This window comes from Mustela nivalis (genome assembly GCF_964662115.1).
Source record: "Mustela nivalis genome assembly, chromosome: 13".
NCBI lineage: Eukaryota > Metazoa > Chordata > Mammalia > Carnivora > Mustelidae > Mustela > Mustela nivalis.
In genome coordinates, this window is record NC_139032.1 from 90,458,414 (window position 1) to 90,470,868 (window position 12,455).

The 12,455-nt window shown below is 67.9% G+C and overlaps 2 protein-coding genes across 3 annotated transcripts; both read left to right on the forward strand.

Moving 5' to 3' along the window:
* The first annotated feature begins 85 nt into the window (after positions 1–85).
* Positions 86–9,461, forward strand: CARD9 (caspase recruitment domain family member 9). 2 transcript variants are annotated; one of them, XM_082696122.1, is made up of 13 exons: positions 86–1,600; positions 2,769–2,966; positions 3,141–3,278; positions 3,829–4,133; positions 4,205–4,384; positions 4,549–4,692; positions 4,974–5,099; positions 6,453–6,644; positions 7,118–7,159; positions 7,364–7,409; positions 8,624–8,700; positions 9,091–9,167; positions 9,265–9,461. In XM_082696122.1, exons 2-13 carry the CDS (start codon positions 2,783–2,785, stop codon positions 9,362–9,364), a joined length of 1,611 nt encoding a protein of 536 aa, XP_082552248.1. In that variant the 5' UTR covers positions 86–1,600; positions 2,769–2,782; the 3' UTR covers positions 9,365–9,461. The 2 variants fall into 2 exon arrangements, with proteins under 2 accessions (XP_082552248.1, XP_082552249.1); XM_082696123.1 differs by lacking the exon at positions 86–1,600 and adding an exon at positions 2,267–2,588 and having other exon boundaries at positions 2,667–2,966.
* A 173-nt stretch (positions 9,462–9,634) lies between these two features.
* Positions 9,635–11,248, forward strand: DNLZ (DNL-type zinc finger). Its single transcript, XM_082696184.1, has 3 exons — positions 9,635–9,874; positions 10,215–10,354; positions 10,997–11,248. The coding sequence occupies exons 1-3, from the start codon at positions 9,674–9,676 to the stop codon at positions 11,160–11,162; spliced, it is 507 nt and encodes a 168-aa protein (XP_082552310.1). The 5' UTR covers positions 9,635–9,673; the 3' UTR covers positions 11,163–11,248.
* Positions 11,249–12,455: the final 1,207 nt, after the last annotated feature.

Sequence of the window (12,455 nt, forward strand, 5' to 3'; positions counted from 1 at the left end):
GCACTGCCTTCTGGACCACACTGCCCACCGAGGTGGGTGCCTGGAAGCAGCGACAGCCTGGCTGCCCACAGAGCCCGCAGCGGCCCCAGGCCAGCCCGCCTCCTGTGCGGCTGCTGCTTGGCAGGAGCCCAAACCCCGGCCCCGCCACGGCTGAGGGACGCTCAGCTCTGGTCTTGGTGTGCAGCCTTTCAGGGCGCTTGGTTCTAGAAGCTTTGTTCCTGAGTTCCTCGCGCGACCCTGCCCCGGGCACGCCGTCCTCCACCCGTGGGGGTGCCCCCCCACCACGCAGCCTTGGGAACGCCCTTTCGCCTTCCAGTTTGCACCTGGCACTGTTTCAGCTCGTGTCTCCTTTTCCTGCGGGCGTCTTTGGACGCGTGGTTATTTAGAGGTTTCTGTGTAATTTTCGAATGTTTAGGGGTTTTCCAGTTGGCGTTTTGTTTCGGATTTCCAGTTCCTGATAACATGGCGCTTCCATCGTTGAGTTTTTACGAACACCCACTGTGACAGGGACACTGGTGGTCGCAGTTCCATCAAGGGCCCAGAACCGGCTGGTCCTGGAAGCGTGAGGTCAGCCTCTGTCCTCCCGGAGACCCGCGGGGGTGGGGTGTGGGCGTCAGGCTGCCCGCGCCCGCCAGACTCCGACGCGCCGGAGGCCCAGGGACAGGACGGCAGGGAGCTGGTGCGGTGAGGTGCACTGTCGGGGCGGTGGGCCCGGAGCCCTGGTCTGGACCTTCTCTGCCTGCCCGGCCTCTCCCTAGCTGTTGCCCCCACCTGGCAGCCAGCGTCTCCAGCCGGCGACGCATTGGCCTGGGGCTTTCCCCGGCATGAGCGGGGCTGGGGGCCTTCTCCCCTGATGGTAGGCCCGACCTCTGCCGGCTGGGGAACAGCGCTTATGAAAGCAGTTTGTGTGGCGTCAGGCTCCCAGGAACCTGCTGCAGAGAGCTGGCTGAGGGGAGACGCTTCCTGGAAGAAACGGGCTTGTGCTGTGCTGGCTGTGGTGCAGGCTGGAGACCACATGGGACAAGCGTGGCCAGGTCCCTGGCCTGCCGGCCGCAGCGGCCTTTCCAGCTGTGCGCCCTCTGGACGCTGCCCTCCTAGGATCACGGCCCCGCGGTGGGCAGCTGCACGTGTGGGCCCCGGCGGAGCGCCCAGAGCTGGGACTCCCACCCTCCTCTCGCAGGTTGCCCGCACTGCTGGTTCCCAGTCAGTCCCTGCTGGAGAAGCCTCTGGAAGGCGGCGTCCAGGCCAGAGCAGACTGGACGGTGCACTGGTCTCCTCTGGCTCCGGGGAGGGTCTTTGCTCACACTTCCACTTAGTGGGCGCCAGGGCTGGGCCTCCAGGCCTCTAAGCAAGACTTCCACTTCCGTCCGCCCCGCCTCCCGGGCCCTGCCAGGCAGGCGAATCAGAAGGCAGGCCCCAGGAGCGGCTCCCTCGGGGAGGACCTGCCAGGCTCCGTGGAGCTCCCCAGCACCGTCAGGAAGGGACGGTTCTCCTCCCGGGCTCTGCCGGCTGGCCGGCAGCACCTCCTCCCGCTCATCGGACGAGGGTGGCCCAGGCTGACCCACATCCCACCGCGCAGGGGCCCCTCCAGGACCTTGAGGTAGGCAGGGCTGCTGCTCTTTCTGAAGGTGTCCAGGAAGACGCCTGTCCCTCTGCTCAGGGCTCCTGGGGCACAAACCCCAGAAGGGCAACAAGTGACCTCAACTCTTTTGCCTCGTCTGCCTTCACCGCCACGTGGTACCTGCTCGTTCATCTCTGTGCACTCAGCTGCAGGGGGTCAGCTGCAGCAAAGGCAGGGAGCAGGCTGAATGTCCCAAGGGCCATCCGCTGAGTTGCTGGCCATCCGCCTCTGGCTGGATGGGGTGACTGAGGGCCACGAGAAGTCAGACTCCTGCGAAGACCCCTCCGGCTGCCCCCTGGAGCTTGGGGCGTGCTGTCTAGCTCCTCTGGCTGGAAACCACGTTCCCACGCCAGCTGAGGGCTCTCTGAGGCAGCGGGTCAGCAGCTCTGGTCCCGCCACCAGGAGCCGGCTTCTGGCTTGGCCCAGGCCTCCAGACAGTGGTTCCCACTCCCGCTGGTGGAAGGGAGCCACAGTGGATGGCCCCCCCAACACAGATGGCCCCCTTGGCGAGCCGGCACAATGGTGCCTGAGTGGGAGAGGGAGAGGACCCCCGAGGTGTCTGGCACCCGGGACCTGAGAGCCCACAGAGGGCACCAGAGCAGCAACTGGGGCTGGTTGTGGGCGATGCAGTGGCCCCTCCCGGGACGGCGGGCCTGGCTGTCCCGTGGGCGGTCCGTGGTTGCACCACCAGCCGCCTGCGGCCGCCGGAAAGAGAGGAGGTAGTGGGGCTAGGCTGAGTGGGTGCCACGTCCAGGAAGGAGGAAGTCCCCCACAGCCCTGCCTGGCACGCAGGCACAGGCGGGCGAGTCACTGCCTCAGGCTCGTGGCCTCAAGCCTGGGGAGGCCCAGCCAGTGGGTAGGAGGCGGTGGCCCAGCAGCCCCACACTTTCGGGATAGGGAGTGCAGAGCCCAGAGCAGGGCCACGGTGCGGGGCGTGCGGTGTTCTCAGACACCACCCGTCCCTGGAGCCCTCCGCGTCTTCCCCCACCATCATCAGAGCAACTCGGGGACAGAGAGAACCTGGGCGCCAGGGGAGTGGCAGCAGGCCCAGGTCTCGGCACCAGCACAGAGCAGGGAGGGCCGGGGCGGGTGAGGCCAGGGCCCGGCGTGCAGCTGTCCCTCCCAGCAGCTCTCCCGCTGACTGCAGCCGCGACCATCGCCATGTCAGACTATGAGAACGAGGACCAGTGCTGGGGCGCCCTGGAGAGCTTCCGCGTGAAGCTCATCTCCATCATCGACCCCTCGCGCATCACGCCCTACCTGCGCCAGTGCAAGGTGCTGAGCCCCGACGACGAGGAGCAGGTGCTCAGTGACCCCAACCTGGTCATCCGCAAGCGGAAAGTGGGTCAGTGCTGCCTCAGCCGGGAGCGCCGGGCACAGCAGCGGGCACCCCCAGCACCCGCACCTGGTCCTGCCTGTGGGGAGCGGTGGCGCTTCTGGGCACAGCAGAGGCCCCAGGGGAGAGCCCAGGGCGGGCGGGCAGGACAGCCACAGCCCAGCCAGGCCCTGTGGGTTTCAGGTGTGCTCCTGGACATCCTGCAGCGGACTGGCCACAAGGGCTACGTAGCCTTCCTCGAGAGCCTGGAGCTCTACTACCCGCAGCTCTACAAGAAGGTCACGGGCAAGGAGCCTACCCGTGTCTTCTCCATGATCATCGGTGAGGCATGGGACCCCGCAGGCAGGCCACCGAGGCTGGCCTCCTGACGGACAAACCGGGGACAAGAGCGAGTGTAAGGGGCGCAGGGCTCCGTCCTGCTCCTCTCTCTGCTGGAGGAAAGGCAGGCCCCCGCTGGGGGGAGTGGAGGGGACAGACTGACTTACAGGTCAGAACCTCTGCCTGACGCCACCAAAGCCTCGGCTCCTAGAAGGACGGGCGTCTACTGGCGCTACCAACGGGCAAAGCCACGCTTTCCCCAGCCTAGACGCATGTCCTCTCGCCTCCCAATCAAGATCACGACAGAAGCAGGAGTGTGCCTGGCCTGAGGGCTCCCGTGCTGGGGGTGGGCCAGGGGGTCCCAGCCGGGCCGCAGGGTGGGTCAGGGAGGCTCCGCTTGCATCCTCAAAGGGGAGCATCAGCACCTCGGGGTGGCCCCTTGGCTGGGCCCCCTGTCTCCTGGAGGGGCCCGGCCGGCCCTCAGGCCTGGGGTGCAGCAGGGCGGGGCGGCCCCAGGCTGGGCGGGCCCTCTGACGCCGCCGAGCCATTGCAGACGCATCGGGGGAGTCGGGCCTGACGCAGCTGCTGATGAGCGAGGTGCTGAAGCTGCAGAGGAGGGTGCAGGAGCTGACGCAGCGGCTGGGCTCCCGGGACGAGCTGGCGGCCGAGCTGCGGCTGAAGGACGGGCTGCTCCGCAAGCACCAGGAGCGCGTGCAGCGGCTCCGGGAGGAGTGCGAGGCCGGCGCCCGCGAGCTCCGGCGCTGCAAAGAGGAGAACTATGACCTGGCCCTGCGCCTGGCCCGCCAGAGCGAGGAGAAGGGCGCCGCGCTCACGCACAGCCGCGACCTGCAGCTCGAGGTGCCCGCGCCCCGGCCAGAGGGTGGCCGGGCTCTGGGGCGAGGCGGGCCGGCTGACGCGTCTGCCCGCAGGTGGAGCGGCTCAAGCACTGCCTCATGAAGGCAGAGGACGACTGCCGGGTGGAGCGCAGGAACACGCTGAAGCTGCGGCACGCCGTGGAGCAGCGGCCCAGCCAGGAGCTGGTGTGGGAGCTGCAGCAGGAGAAGACGCTGCTGCGGGCGCGCGTGCAGGAGCTGGAGGCCACCGTGCAGGTGGGGGGTGGCCGGTGGGGCAGGCCCTGCCAGGAGCCGGGGGCCCCAGGTGGGTGGGGGCGGTGCTCAGGGAAGCTGGACAGCCCTGCAGGACGCTGGTCCCGGAGCAGGGCCCGCTCACGCTTCGCTGCTTCCTGCCGCTCCGTCCTGTTCACCACCCCCAGGAAGGGAAGCCAGACAAGAGCAGCCCCTACGTCCAGGTGCTGGAGGGGGACTGGAGGCAGGCGCTGCGGGACCACCAAGAGCAGGCCGACACCATCCTGTCTCTGCGCAAGGCCCTGCGGCAGGGCGAGGCCCTGCATGCCCGGGTATGTGGCCGGCTGGGCTGAGGGACTGCCCCGTGTCCACGCAGCCCCTGGGATCCACACCCCGACCTCACCCCTTCCTGGAGGTGCAGGGGCATGGACTCCTCACCCCACTCCTGGCCCGTACTCCCCCAGGATCGCCAGGCCCCGGCTTTGATCTGGAAGTTCAGGGCTGGCAGGGACCCAGGGGCTCCTGTGGCCTCCCCCTACCCCAACTGGGCCTGACTGGGAGCCAGAACGGGCGGGCGTGGGGCCGGGGCGGGGGCTAGCTGCCGCTCCCGCAGTGCGTGGAGGAGAAGGAGATGTTCGAGCTGCAGTGCCTGGCCCTCCGGAAGGACTCCGAGATGTACAAGGACCGCATCGAGGCCGTGCTGCGGCAGATGGAGGAGGTGGCCAGTGAGAGGGACCAGGTAGGCCGCCTCCCACCCCGGGGGCAGGGTACCTCACCCTTCACCCTTTCAGGGGAGGGCGCTTGTCAGAGAGCTCGGGGACAACTGGGAGCACCCGGAAGGTGACCCTTCCCCCGCCGCCAGCAAAACCACTCCACCGGCGGGTCGTACCTCCAGATTCTTTCCGAAGTACGTATGGTCCGTGTTTGTCTTACAAAATGGGAAGCTCTCTTGTTTGGCAAATAGGTTTTTTTTTTTTTAATTTTTTTAAAAGATTTACTGATTTTAGAGAGAGCGTGAGTGGGTTGGGGGGGCGAGGGAGAGAGACTCCCAAGCAGACTCCTGGCTGAGTGGGGCTCGATCTTGCCACCCAAGACCATGACCTGAGCCGGAATCAAGAGTGGGACACTCACCCAACAGAGCCGCCCAGGTGCCCCAGAAATAGCTTTTTTTAACTTCAAACACTGTTGGCCCTTTCGTGGGCTGGCTGTGCTCCTGGGGACCAGGGGCGGGAGTCTGTCTGGACTGGGTCCCCATCACTGCTTTCCGCCACCTTCCCGCCACATCATGTGGGGTCCTTTCTGGTCAGATATGGTGGGTGCTTCAGTGACCATCCGGAGGGGACCGGCAGCCTGTGCTAGGGACCTCTGGCTCCGCAGTCCCATGTCAGAAAGCTGCCCTGTGGGGGCTGGAGTGTGCAGAGTGAGCTTGGGGCACGGGGGCTGCCTTAAGGCCATAGGCGGTGGTGGGAAGCGGGAAGCAGCGCTACCAGGCCGGGGAGCGGGGCTCCCACCTTCTCTCAGGGGCAGGCAGAGGAGGGGGTCACTGTAGCCACCAAGGCAGGCCACTAGCCAGGGACGCTAGAGCCGGGCAGCCCCGGTAAGCAGCTAGGATTCTCTCTGGCTGGTCCTAAGTCAGAAGCAGGGACAGAAATGAAGGCATTCGCAGTGATTCCTCCAGTCCCGGCTGTTTCAGGCCGAGGGCCCCACGGGACATGAGTTAGCCTCCGGGAGGCGGGCCGGCTCCCACTGGCCGCTCGGCGGGGGTCAGAGTTGTGTCCCCAGGTGTGGTCTGGCCAGTGTGCGCAGAGGGACGGGTGGTAAAGCATGGGGCACGCCCTGCTAGCCACCGAGTTAGTCCCCCGCAGGCCAGCAAAGCCATGCGAGGGGCATGAGTGCGGGGGAGGGAGGTGTGCCCCTGGGCTGCCTGGGGGCGGGCGGGGGCTCTTCTGGGTTTGGGGCTGGAAGATTTACCCACACGTTCCCGGCACCCTCAGCTTCCCGTACTCCTGCGAGCCTTCAAGCACACACTGGGCTGAGGGGGGTGGGGAGGGAGGTTCGGGGCTGGGGTCTCCCAGCGCCGTGGTCCCTGTAGGCCATCGCCACGCGGGAGGAGCTGCACGCACAGCACTCGAGGAGCCTGCGGGAGAAGGATGCGCTGCGGAAGCAGGTCCGGGAGCTGGCCGAGAAGGCGGACGACCTGCAGCTCCAGCTGTTCCAGCGCGAGGGCCAGCTGTTGGCCGCGGAGGGCAGGCTCAGGCGGCAACAGCTGGACGCTCTCGTCCTGGTGGGCCTCCTGGGGGCTGGGGGCCTTCGAGGGCTCTGCCCATGCTCAGAGCCGCAGCCCTGCCATAGTAGAGCCCAGGGGACTGGCCTTCAGGGGCAAAGGGGTCCCCAGAGACACCAGAGCCCAAAGGAGGGGACTCCAGGCAGCCCAGGTCCAGGCCTGGATTGGCTACTGCACCACGGGTGGCCCAGGGCAGGCCCCAGGCCTTCCCGAGCCCCCTCTGTCCTCTGTACAGGGTCCTCCTCCTAGGAGGTTGGAGGGGGCACAGCTCAGAACCTGGCAGGCCACTCTTGGGGTCAGGAGGGGGAGGGAGGGGTGTTCTGGGGTGCCAGCACCGGCCACGGCCTGGAGAGAGGCCCCCTTGAGGACAGGGGCTGGCCTGGGACCCCCTCACCAAGCCCCACCCCACCCCAAACCCTGGGGGAGGCTGGGTTTCCCCCCAGCCTGCTGACCGACTCCTTCTGTGACCACAGAGCTCCGACCTGGAGGACAGCTCACCCAGGAACTCCCAGGAGGTGCGTGTGACCCTCGGTGGGCTCTAGGCCACCATCCCCTACGGGAGCTGGGCCAGTTGCTCTCCTCCCAGGCCCCAGCTGGGTGGGCTGACCGCCTTTGGTTCCTTGGGGCAGGAAGGGCCTTCCTGCCAGGTCGTTGAGAAACCGTGCAGTGGGTCCCGGGGGGTGGCGGTCTAACTGGACGCCCATCTCTCTCCCTGGTAGCTCTCGCTCCCCCTGGACCTGGAGGCCATCCAGCTCTCAGACAAAGGTGCGGCGGGGGGCAGCTTCTCATGGACGAGTCTGGCCGAGGCCTCTTTGTCACCTTACTCAGCACCAGTCCTGACAGGGGGCAGCCCTCTCCCACTGACCTCACAAGCCTGCTTTACAGATGGGGACACTGAGGCTTAGAGGGACGAGTGACCCCCAGGCTCCCCAGTAAGCAAACAAGAGCCAGGTGTGGGGGGCCTGCACCCCAATTCTGATGTTGAGAACGCATCCCTCCATCGGAGCCCACTCTGGGCCCAGGAATGTAGTGCTGAGGCACCCTGCTCTCCCTGAGCTTCCGCTGGGGCGGGGAGGGGGGCCTGGGGGGAGTCTGCCATCGAGTGTGGGAGGTGCAAACAGGGGAGAAGGGAGCGTCTCAGGGTCAGGCACAGAGATGGCAGAGGGATGGCCTGGGGAGTGACAAAGGGTGACAAGGGGTCGAGGGGCTCATTCTGAAGGTGGCTGCCAGAGGGGAGGTGGGGAGGTGGCGTGGGAAGCCAGACAGACCTCCTCAGCCTCAGACCTGCCACCAGCCTCCAAGGGAGGCAAAAGAGGGACAGCCAGTGCAGAAGTGAGGGAGCAGAGCAGTCCAGCGCTGCCCAGAGACCTGAACTTCAGGCCATGGAGCCCCAACGTGGGGACAGGTGGGCAGGACCCAGCAGGCAGTGAGTGGTAGGCAGAGACCCTGGGAGCCCTGGCCCAGGGTTGGTGTGGCCCCTTGAAGGAGCTGGGGTGGGCTGGAGGGTCAGAGGCTGAGGAAGGGAAAGTACCAGCCCCGGGAGAGACCCGGATTGGGGTCTCCCCCCTGTGACGTCCATGAGACTGGATGTCCAGGTTCCCATCCTGGCCAGTATAGGAGAACCAGTCCATCTAGCACCTTCCTCTGACGGTCCTGAGAGCCCTGAGCCTGTCCAGGCCCTGGCAGATCTTGAAGGGACCAGGCAGCTTGGAATGTTGTGCTCCCAACTGCTCAGAGCAGAGCTCGATGGTGGGGCCCTGGTGGGCTTCCAGCAGCCTCTGCCTGCCTAGAGGGTCCGGAGTGGGCACTGACATCTGAGCTCCAGTCCTCTTGTGTAAACAACGGGAGGCCTTTTGGGGTTCAAGCAATGCCCCAGGAGATGGTGCAGGACTGGCTGGCAGCTTCTGGAGAGAGGAGGCGGCCAGGTGTGGTCCCAACAGCTGGGAAGGACCCACAGGCCGCCTCCTCCTCCATTCCAGGTGGCCCGGCCGACGGGGACAGCCCACAGCAGCCCTTTGCGGCTCTGCAGGAGGAGCATCTTTCCCTGACCCCCAATGTAAGGCTGCCCCGGGGTCCCTGCTGCCCAGGGGCGCCGCTGGCACGGGCCTCTGTGTGACCAAGCTGGGAAGGCCAACTCTTCAAGCTGGATGCCTGGGGGCGATGCCAGGGGTCTCCGCCCACGGGCTCTGGGCTGCACAAGCCGGGAGCCGAGTCCCCCCTTGTCGGCGGTTGCGGCAGCGGGCAGGGGGCAGCGGGCCGGGCGTGGCAGCCGTCGGAAGCCTGTGTTCGAGGCCCCGGGGCGCGGCGGCACCAGGACTCTGGCCCGCGACGCGGCTTCCGGCCGGCCGTGCGTCCCGGCTCTGCGCGGTCCTCCGGACGCGGGCTGCGCGGCCGCGGGGCGGGGACCCCCAACGCTCCGGCGGCCTGAGCCCCGCTCCTCCCCCAGGACGCGGGCCCGAGCGGCGGGGAGCCCCCCGAGAAGGAGCGGCGGCGCCTCAAGGAGAGCTTCGAGAACTACCGCAGGTGCGCCGCGCGGGCTGGGGCGGCCCGGGGGGGGGGGTGGGGGCTGGCCGGGGGGCGGGGGTGCGGCCGGCCCCGCGGACACGCGCTCGCCCCGCAGGAAGCGCGCGCTCCGGAAGATGCAGCCCGGCGCGCGGCCGGCGGAGGCGGACTGGGAGAACACCACGGGCAGCGACAACACCGACACCGAGGGCTCCTAGCCAGCCCGCGCGCGGGGACCACGCCGGGCCGGGGGGCGTTCTCTGGGCGGGCAGCACTGTCACATGCAGTTCCGTGAATAAACGACCGGGCTCCCGGTACCGTGTCCTCCGCCCGCCTCGCTCCCGCGTACACCCCGAGCCGCGCGCGCACCTCCCGCCTCCAGGGGGCCGCACAGCGCGGCCTGCCCGTCGGCGGACGGAAGCCGAAAAGGGCCGCTGACGCCGCGTGCCCGCTTCCAAGATGGCGGCAGCGCGGCTTCAGCCGCGTGGAGGCGGGGCGGGGCGGGGCAGCCGACGACGGAGGGCGGAATGCTGCGGGCTGCGCTGAGCCGCGTGCCGCCGCTACTGAGCCGCAGGTGGCCCCAGGGGCCCGGCCTGAGGGAGTTGTGGGGGCGCGGGGGCGGCCCGGAGGCTGCGGAGAGAAGGCAGGCCGGGGTCGGGGTCTGGGGCTGGCGGCGTTTGAGCTCGGGGCCCGGGGCCGCGCACTACCAGCTTGTCTACACTTGCAAGGTGAGCGTGCGACGGGTGCGAAACTGGCTCCCCGGGACCCGAGGACAGTATGGAGGGGTGGAGCCGTCCTCGAGGGCGGGGTCTTTCTGGGAGAGGGGTGGAGCTGTCCCGGGGGCGGGGCCTTTCCGAGAGTGGGTGGAGCTGTCCCCGGGGGCGCGGTCTTTCCAGGAGAGAGGTGGAGCCGTTCCCGGGGGCGGGGCCCAGCACACCGGTTCGGTGCCGCGGTCTCAGGAGGCGGAGGAGGCCGGGCCCCGGGGTGAAGTGATCCTCAGAGGGGGCGGTGTCTTCCTGAGGGGCGGGGCCAGGCACATGGCGTCACCTGGGCTGCGGGTGTCCCCAGGTGTGTGGGAGCCGGTCCTCCAAGCGCATCTCCAAGCTGGCCTATCACCGGGGCGTGGTCATTGTGACCTGCCCCGGCTGCCAGAAGCACCACGTCATTGCCGACAACCTGGGCTGGTTCTCAGACCTGGATGGGAAGAGGTGAGGCCCTGCGGGCAGGGTGGGAGGACAGGCCCCGCCGGCCTGCGGGTTCGGGGCCCCACCGCGGCGTCCGCCGGGCCCCCTTCCTGTCGGGAGCCCCGGGGAGCCTGCGCCCCCAGCCTCCTTGGCACAGGAGGGGCTTTGGGTTTCAGTTTCGGGGAAACCAGGTATGACTTGGGCAGGGATGGGCCCAGCCTCCCGTGGCCCTCACCGCCGGCCTGTCGGGGTCGGGACTGTGAAGTGAGGGGCGCGCTGGGCTGATTCCCTTTTGTCATGGGCTCCCTCGTCCCCACAGAGGGGTGTGGAGGGTCAGCTCTGGCGGGGGCCTAGTGCCTCACTTGCGTCCTCTGCCCACGCAGGCTGGTCGGTCTCTTCAGACTCGGGGTGTGTGTGAGGCGGTGTGCACCCCCCAGGGCAGGTGCCTCCTGGCTGGGGGTCCTGGGCTGTTCCGCTTGAGGGCGGGTTGGTAAAAGCTGCTTCTGGGGGCTCTGCAGAGTCCGGAGGTCAGCATGTGGGGGGCTCATGGCCACACCAGCGTGGGGACCCACGCTCCCGGCTCCTGGGCTGCCCTTGGGTGGTGCTGAAGAGCCCAGGTACAGGGTCGGGGCCCTGGGAGGGTCACGACACCTCCTTCTCTCTCAGAAATATTGAAGAAATCCTGGCGGCCAGAGGGGAGAAGGTGTGCCGAGTGGCTGGTGAGGGGGCCCTAGAGCTGGTTTTAGAGGCTGCCGGGAACCCCAGATCCAGCCCTGCTCCAGAGAGTGAGGACCAGGACCCCACTCATCCTGGCAAGACGGAGCCCAGCTGACTCTGTCTTCTGCCTTCCGGAAGATGCTTCGGCCCGGGGCCTCCCTGGCTGGCCTGTTTTCTCTCAATAAACACACGTCCCATGGAGATGGTGGGGCCTGGCGCCTTCTTCTTGTCCCTGGTTCCCGAGTCAGAAGGACTCCCGGGAGCCTCCGCCAGGTGGTGGTCCTGGTCCTCCACGGTCCCTCTGCGCAGAGGACGGGCCCTGTACTTGCCTGCTGGCAGCTGTGTCTGTGTGGGAGGAGACGGGGCGGGGAGCCCGAGCCCCCTGGCTGTGGCCGGCGTCCCCGGACGGGTCCCTCTGCTCTCTGAACTGTGCCTTCCCACCGGATGAAGAGGGGAGACCCTGCTAGGTGGAAGGACGCGAAGACGAAACGTGGGACAGGCAGGGGGCAGCGGGGGTGAGCTCTGCAGGCCGCGCCCCCGGGCTTGCTGGGCCTGGCGGGGACCTGGAAGGCATGGCCAGTCAGCCACTCTTCTTCCTGGGGGGCAGCACCCACCGTGGGTCCCGTCTGGCCGGACACGGGGAGGTCCTCCCAGTCCCCGCTCCTCCCGCGCCCCGGCCGACCCTGATACTTCCTGTAGGCCACCAGGGAGCCCGCGCAGCCCTCGGCCCTGACCCTGACTCTGGCTGCGGCCAGAGGGGATCCGCACATCAGGCTGCTCACGTGACCACGGGGGCCTGGTGGGCCGCGCGCCCCGTGTGGTGCCCTGCCCCCAGGGCCGTGCGGTTTGTCTCCCAGCCCTGTCTGACGGCGTGTTCAGGATGTGCTGTGTTTAGGGGAGGAGCGCGGGTATTTCCAGAAATGTGACCTTCACCATTAATCACCAGCCACAGCCGGCAGGTCCTGGAGCACTGGAGCACTGCGTCAGCGCCCCAGGCTGCCATTGTTCCCCGGGGCGTTGGCAGTGTGTGTGTGACTCGATTACCCCCTGTCTTTCCCTGGGCAAACAACCACCTATTATCCCCCTCAGAGCCTCCCTCCGGGAGACTCGGCCTGGAGGCTGAGCCAGCCCCTGTGCCTGCCCCTCCCGTGGGCCTCGGGAGGCAGGGCCCGGCCTGTGCCTGGCTGCCTTGCTGTCCCCTGGGAGCCCGCTGGACCTGACCGTGCCAAGCTGGACAGAGGACCGCGGCCGCGGGCCAATTCTGCTCTCCACAGATGGGGAAACTGAGGCCGGGGTGTGGATGTGGGGATAGGCCACGCTTATATTTCCTGTATTCTGATGCTTGACGTCCAGGCCCCACCGACCTTGGACGGGCTGAACGTACCCCATGGCCAGGTACTCAGCCCCA

Coding starts and splice junctions, on each gene's coding strand:
- CARD9 (XM_082696122.1), top strand. CDS start 2,783: ATGTCAGACTATGAGAACGAGGACCAGTGCTGGGGCGCCCTGGAGAGC. Junction 4,385..4,548: donor AGCTGGAGGCCACCGTGCAG/GTGGGGGGTGGC, acceptor CACCACCCCCAG/GAAGGGAAGCCAGACAAGAG. Junction 6,645..7,117: donor AGCTGGACGCTCTCGTCCTG/GTGGGCCTCCTG, acceptor CTGTGACCACAG/AGCTCCGACCTGGAGGACAG.
- DNLZ (XM_082696184.1), top strand. CDS start 9,674: ATGCTGCGGGCTGCGCTGAGCCGCGTGCCGCCGCTACTGAGCCGCAGG. Junction 9,875..10,214: donor AGCTTGTCTACACTTGCAAG/GTGAGCGTGCGA, acceptor GGGTGTCCCCAG/GTGTGTGGGAGCCGGTCCTC. Junction 10,355..10,996: donor TCAGACCTGGATGGGAAGAG/GTGAGGCCCTGC, acceptor CTTCTCTCTCAG/AAATATTGAAGAAATCCTGG.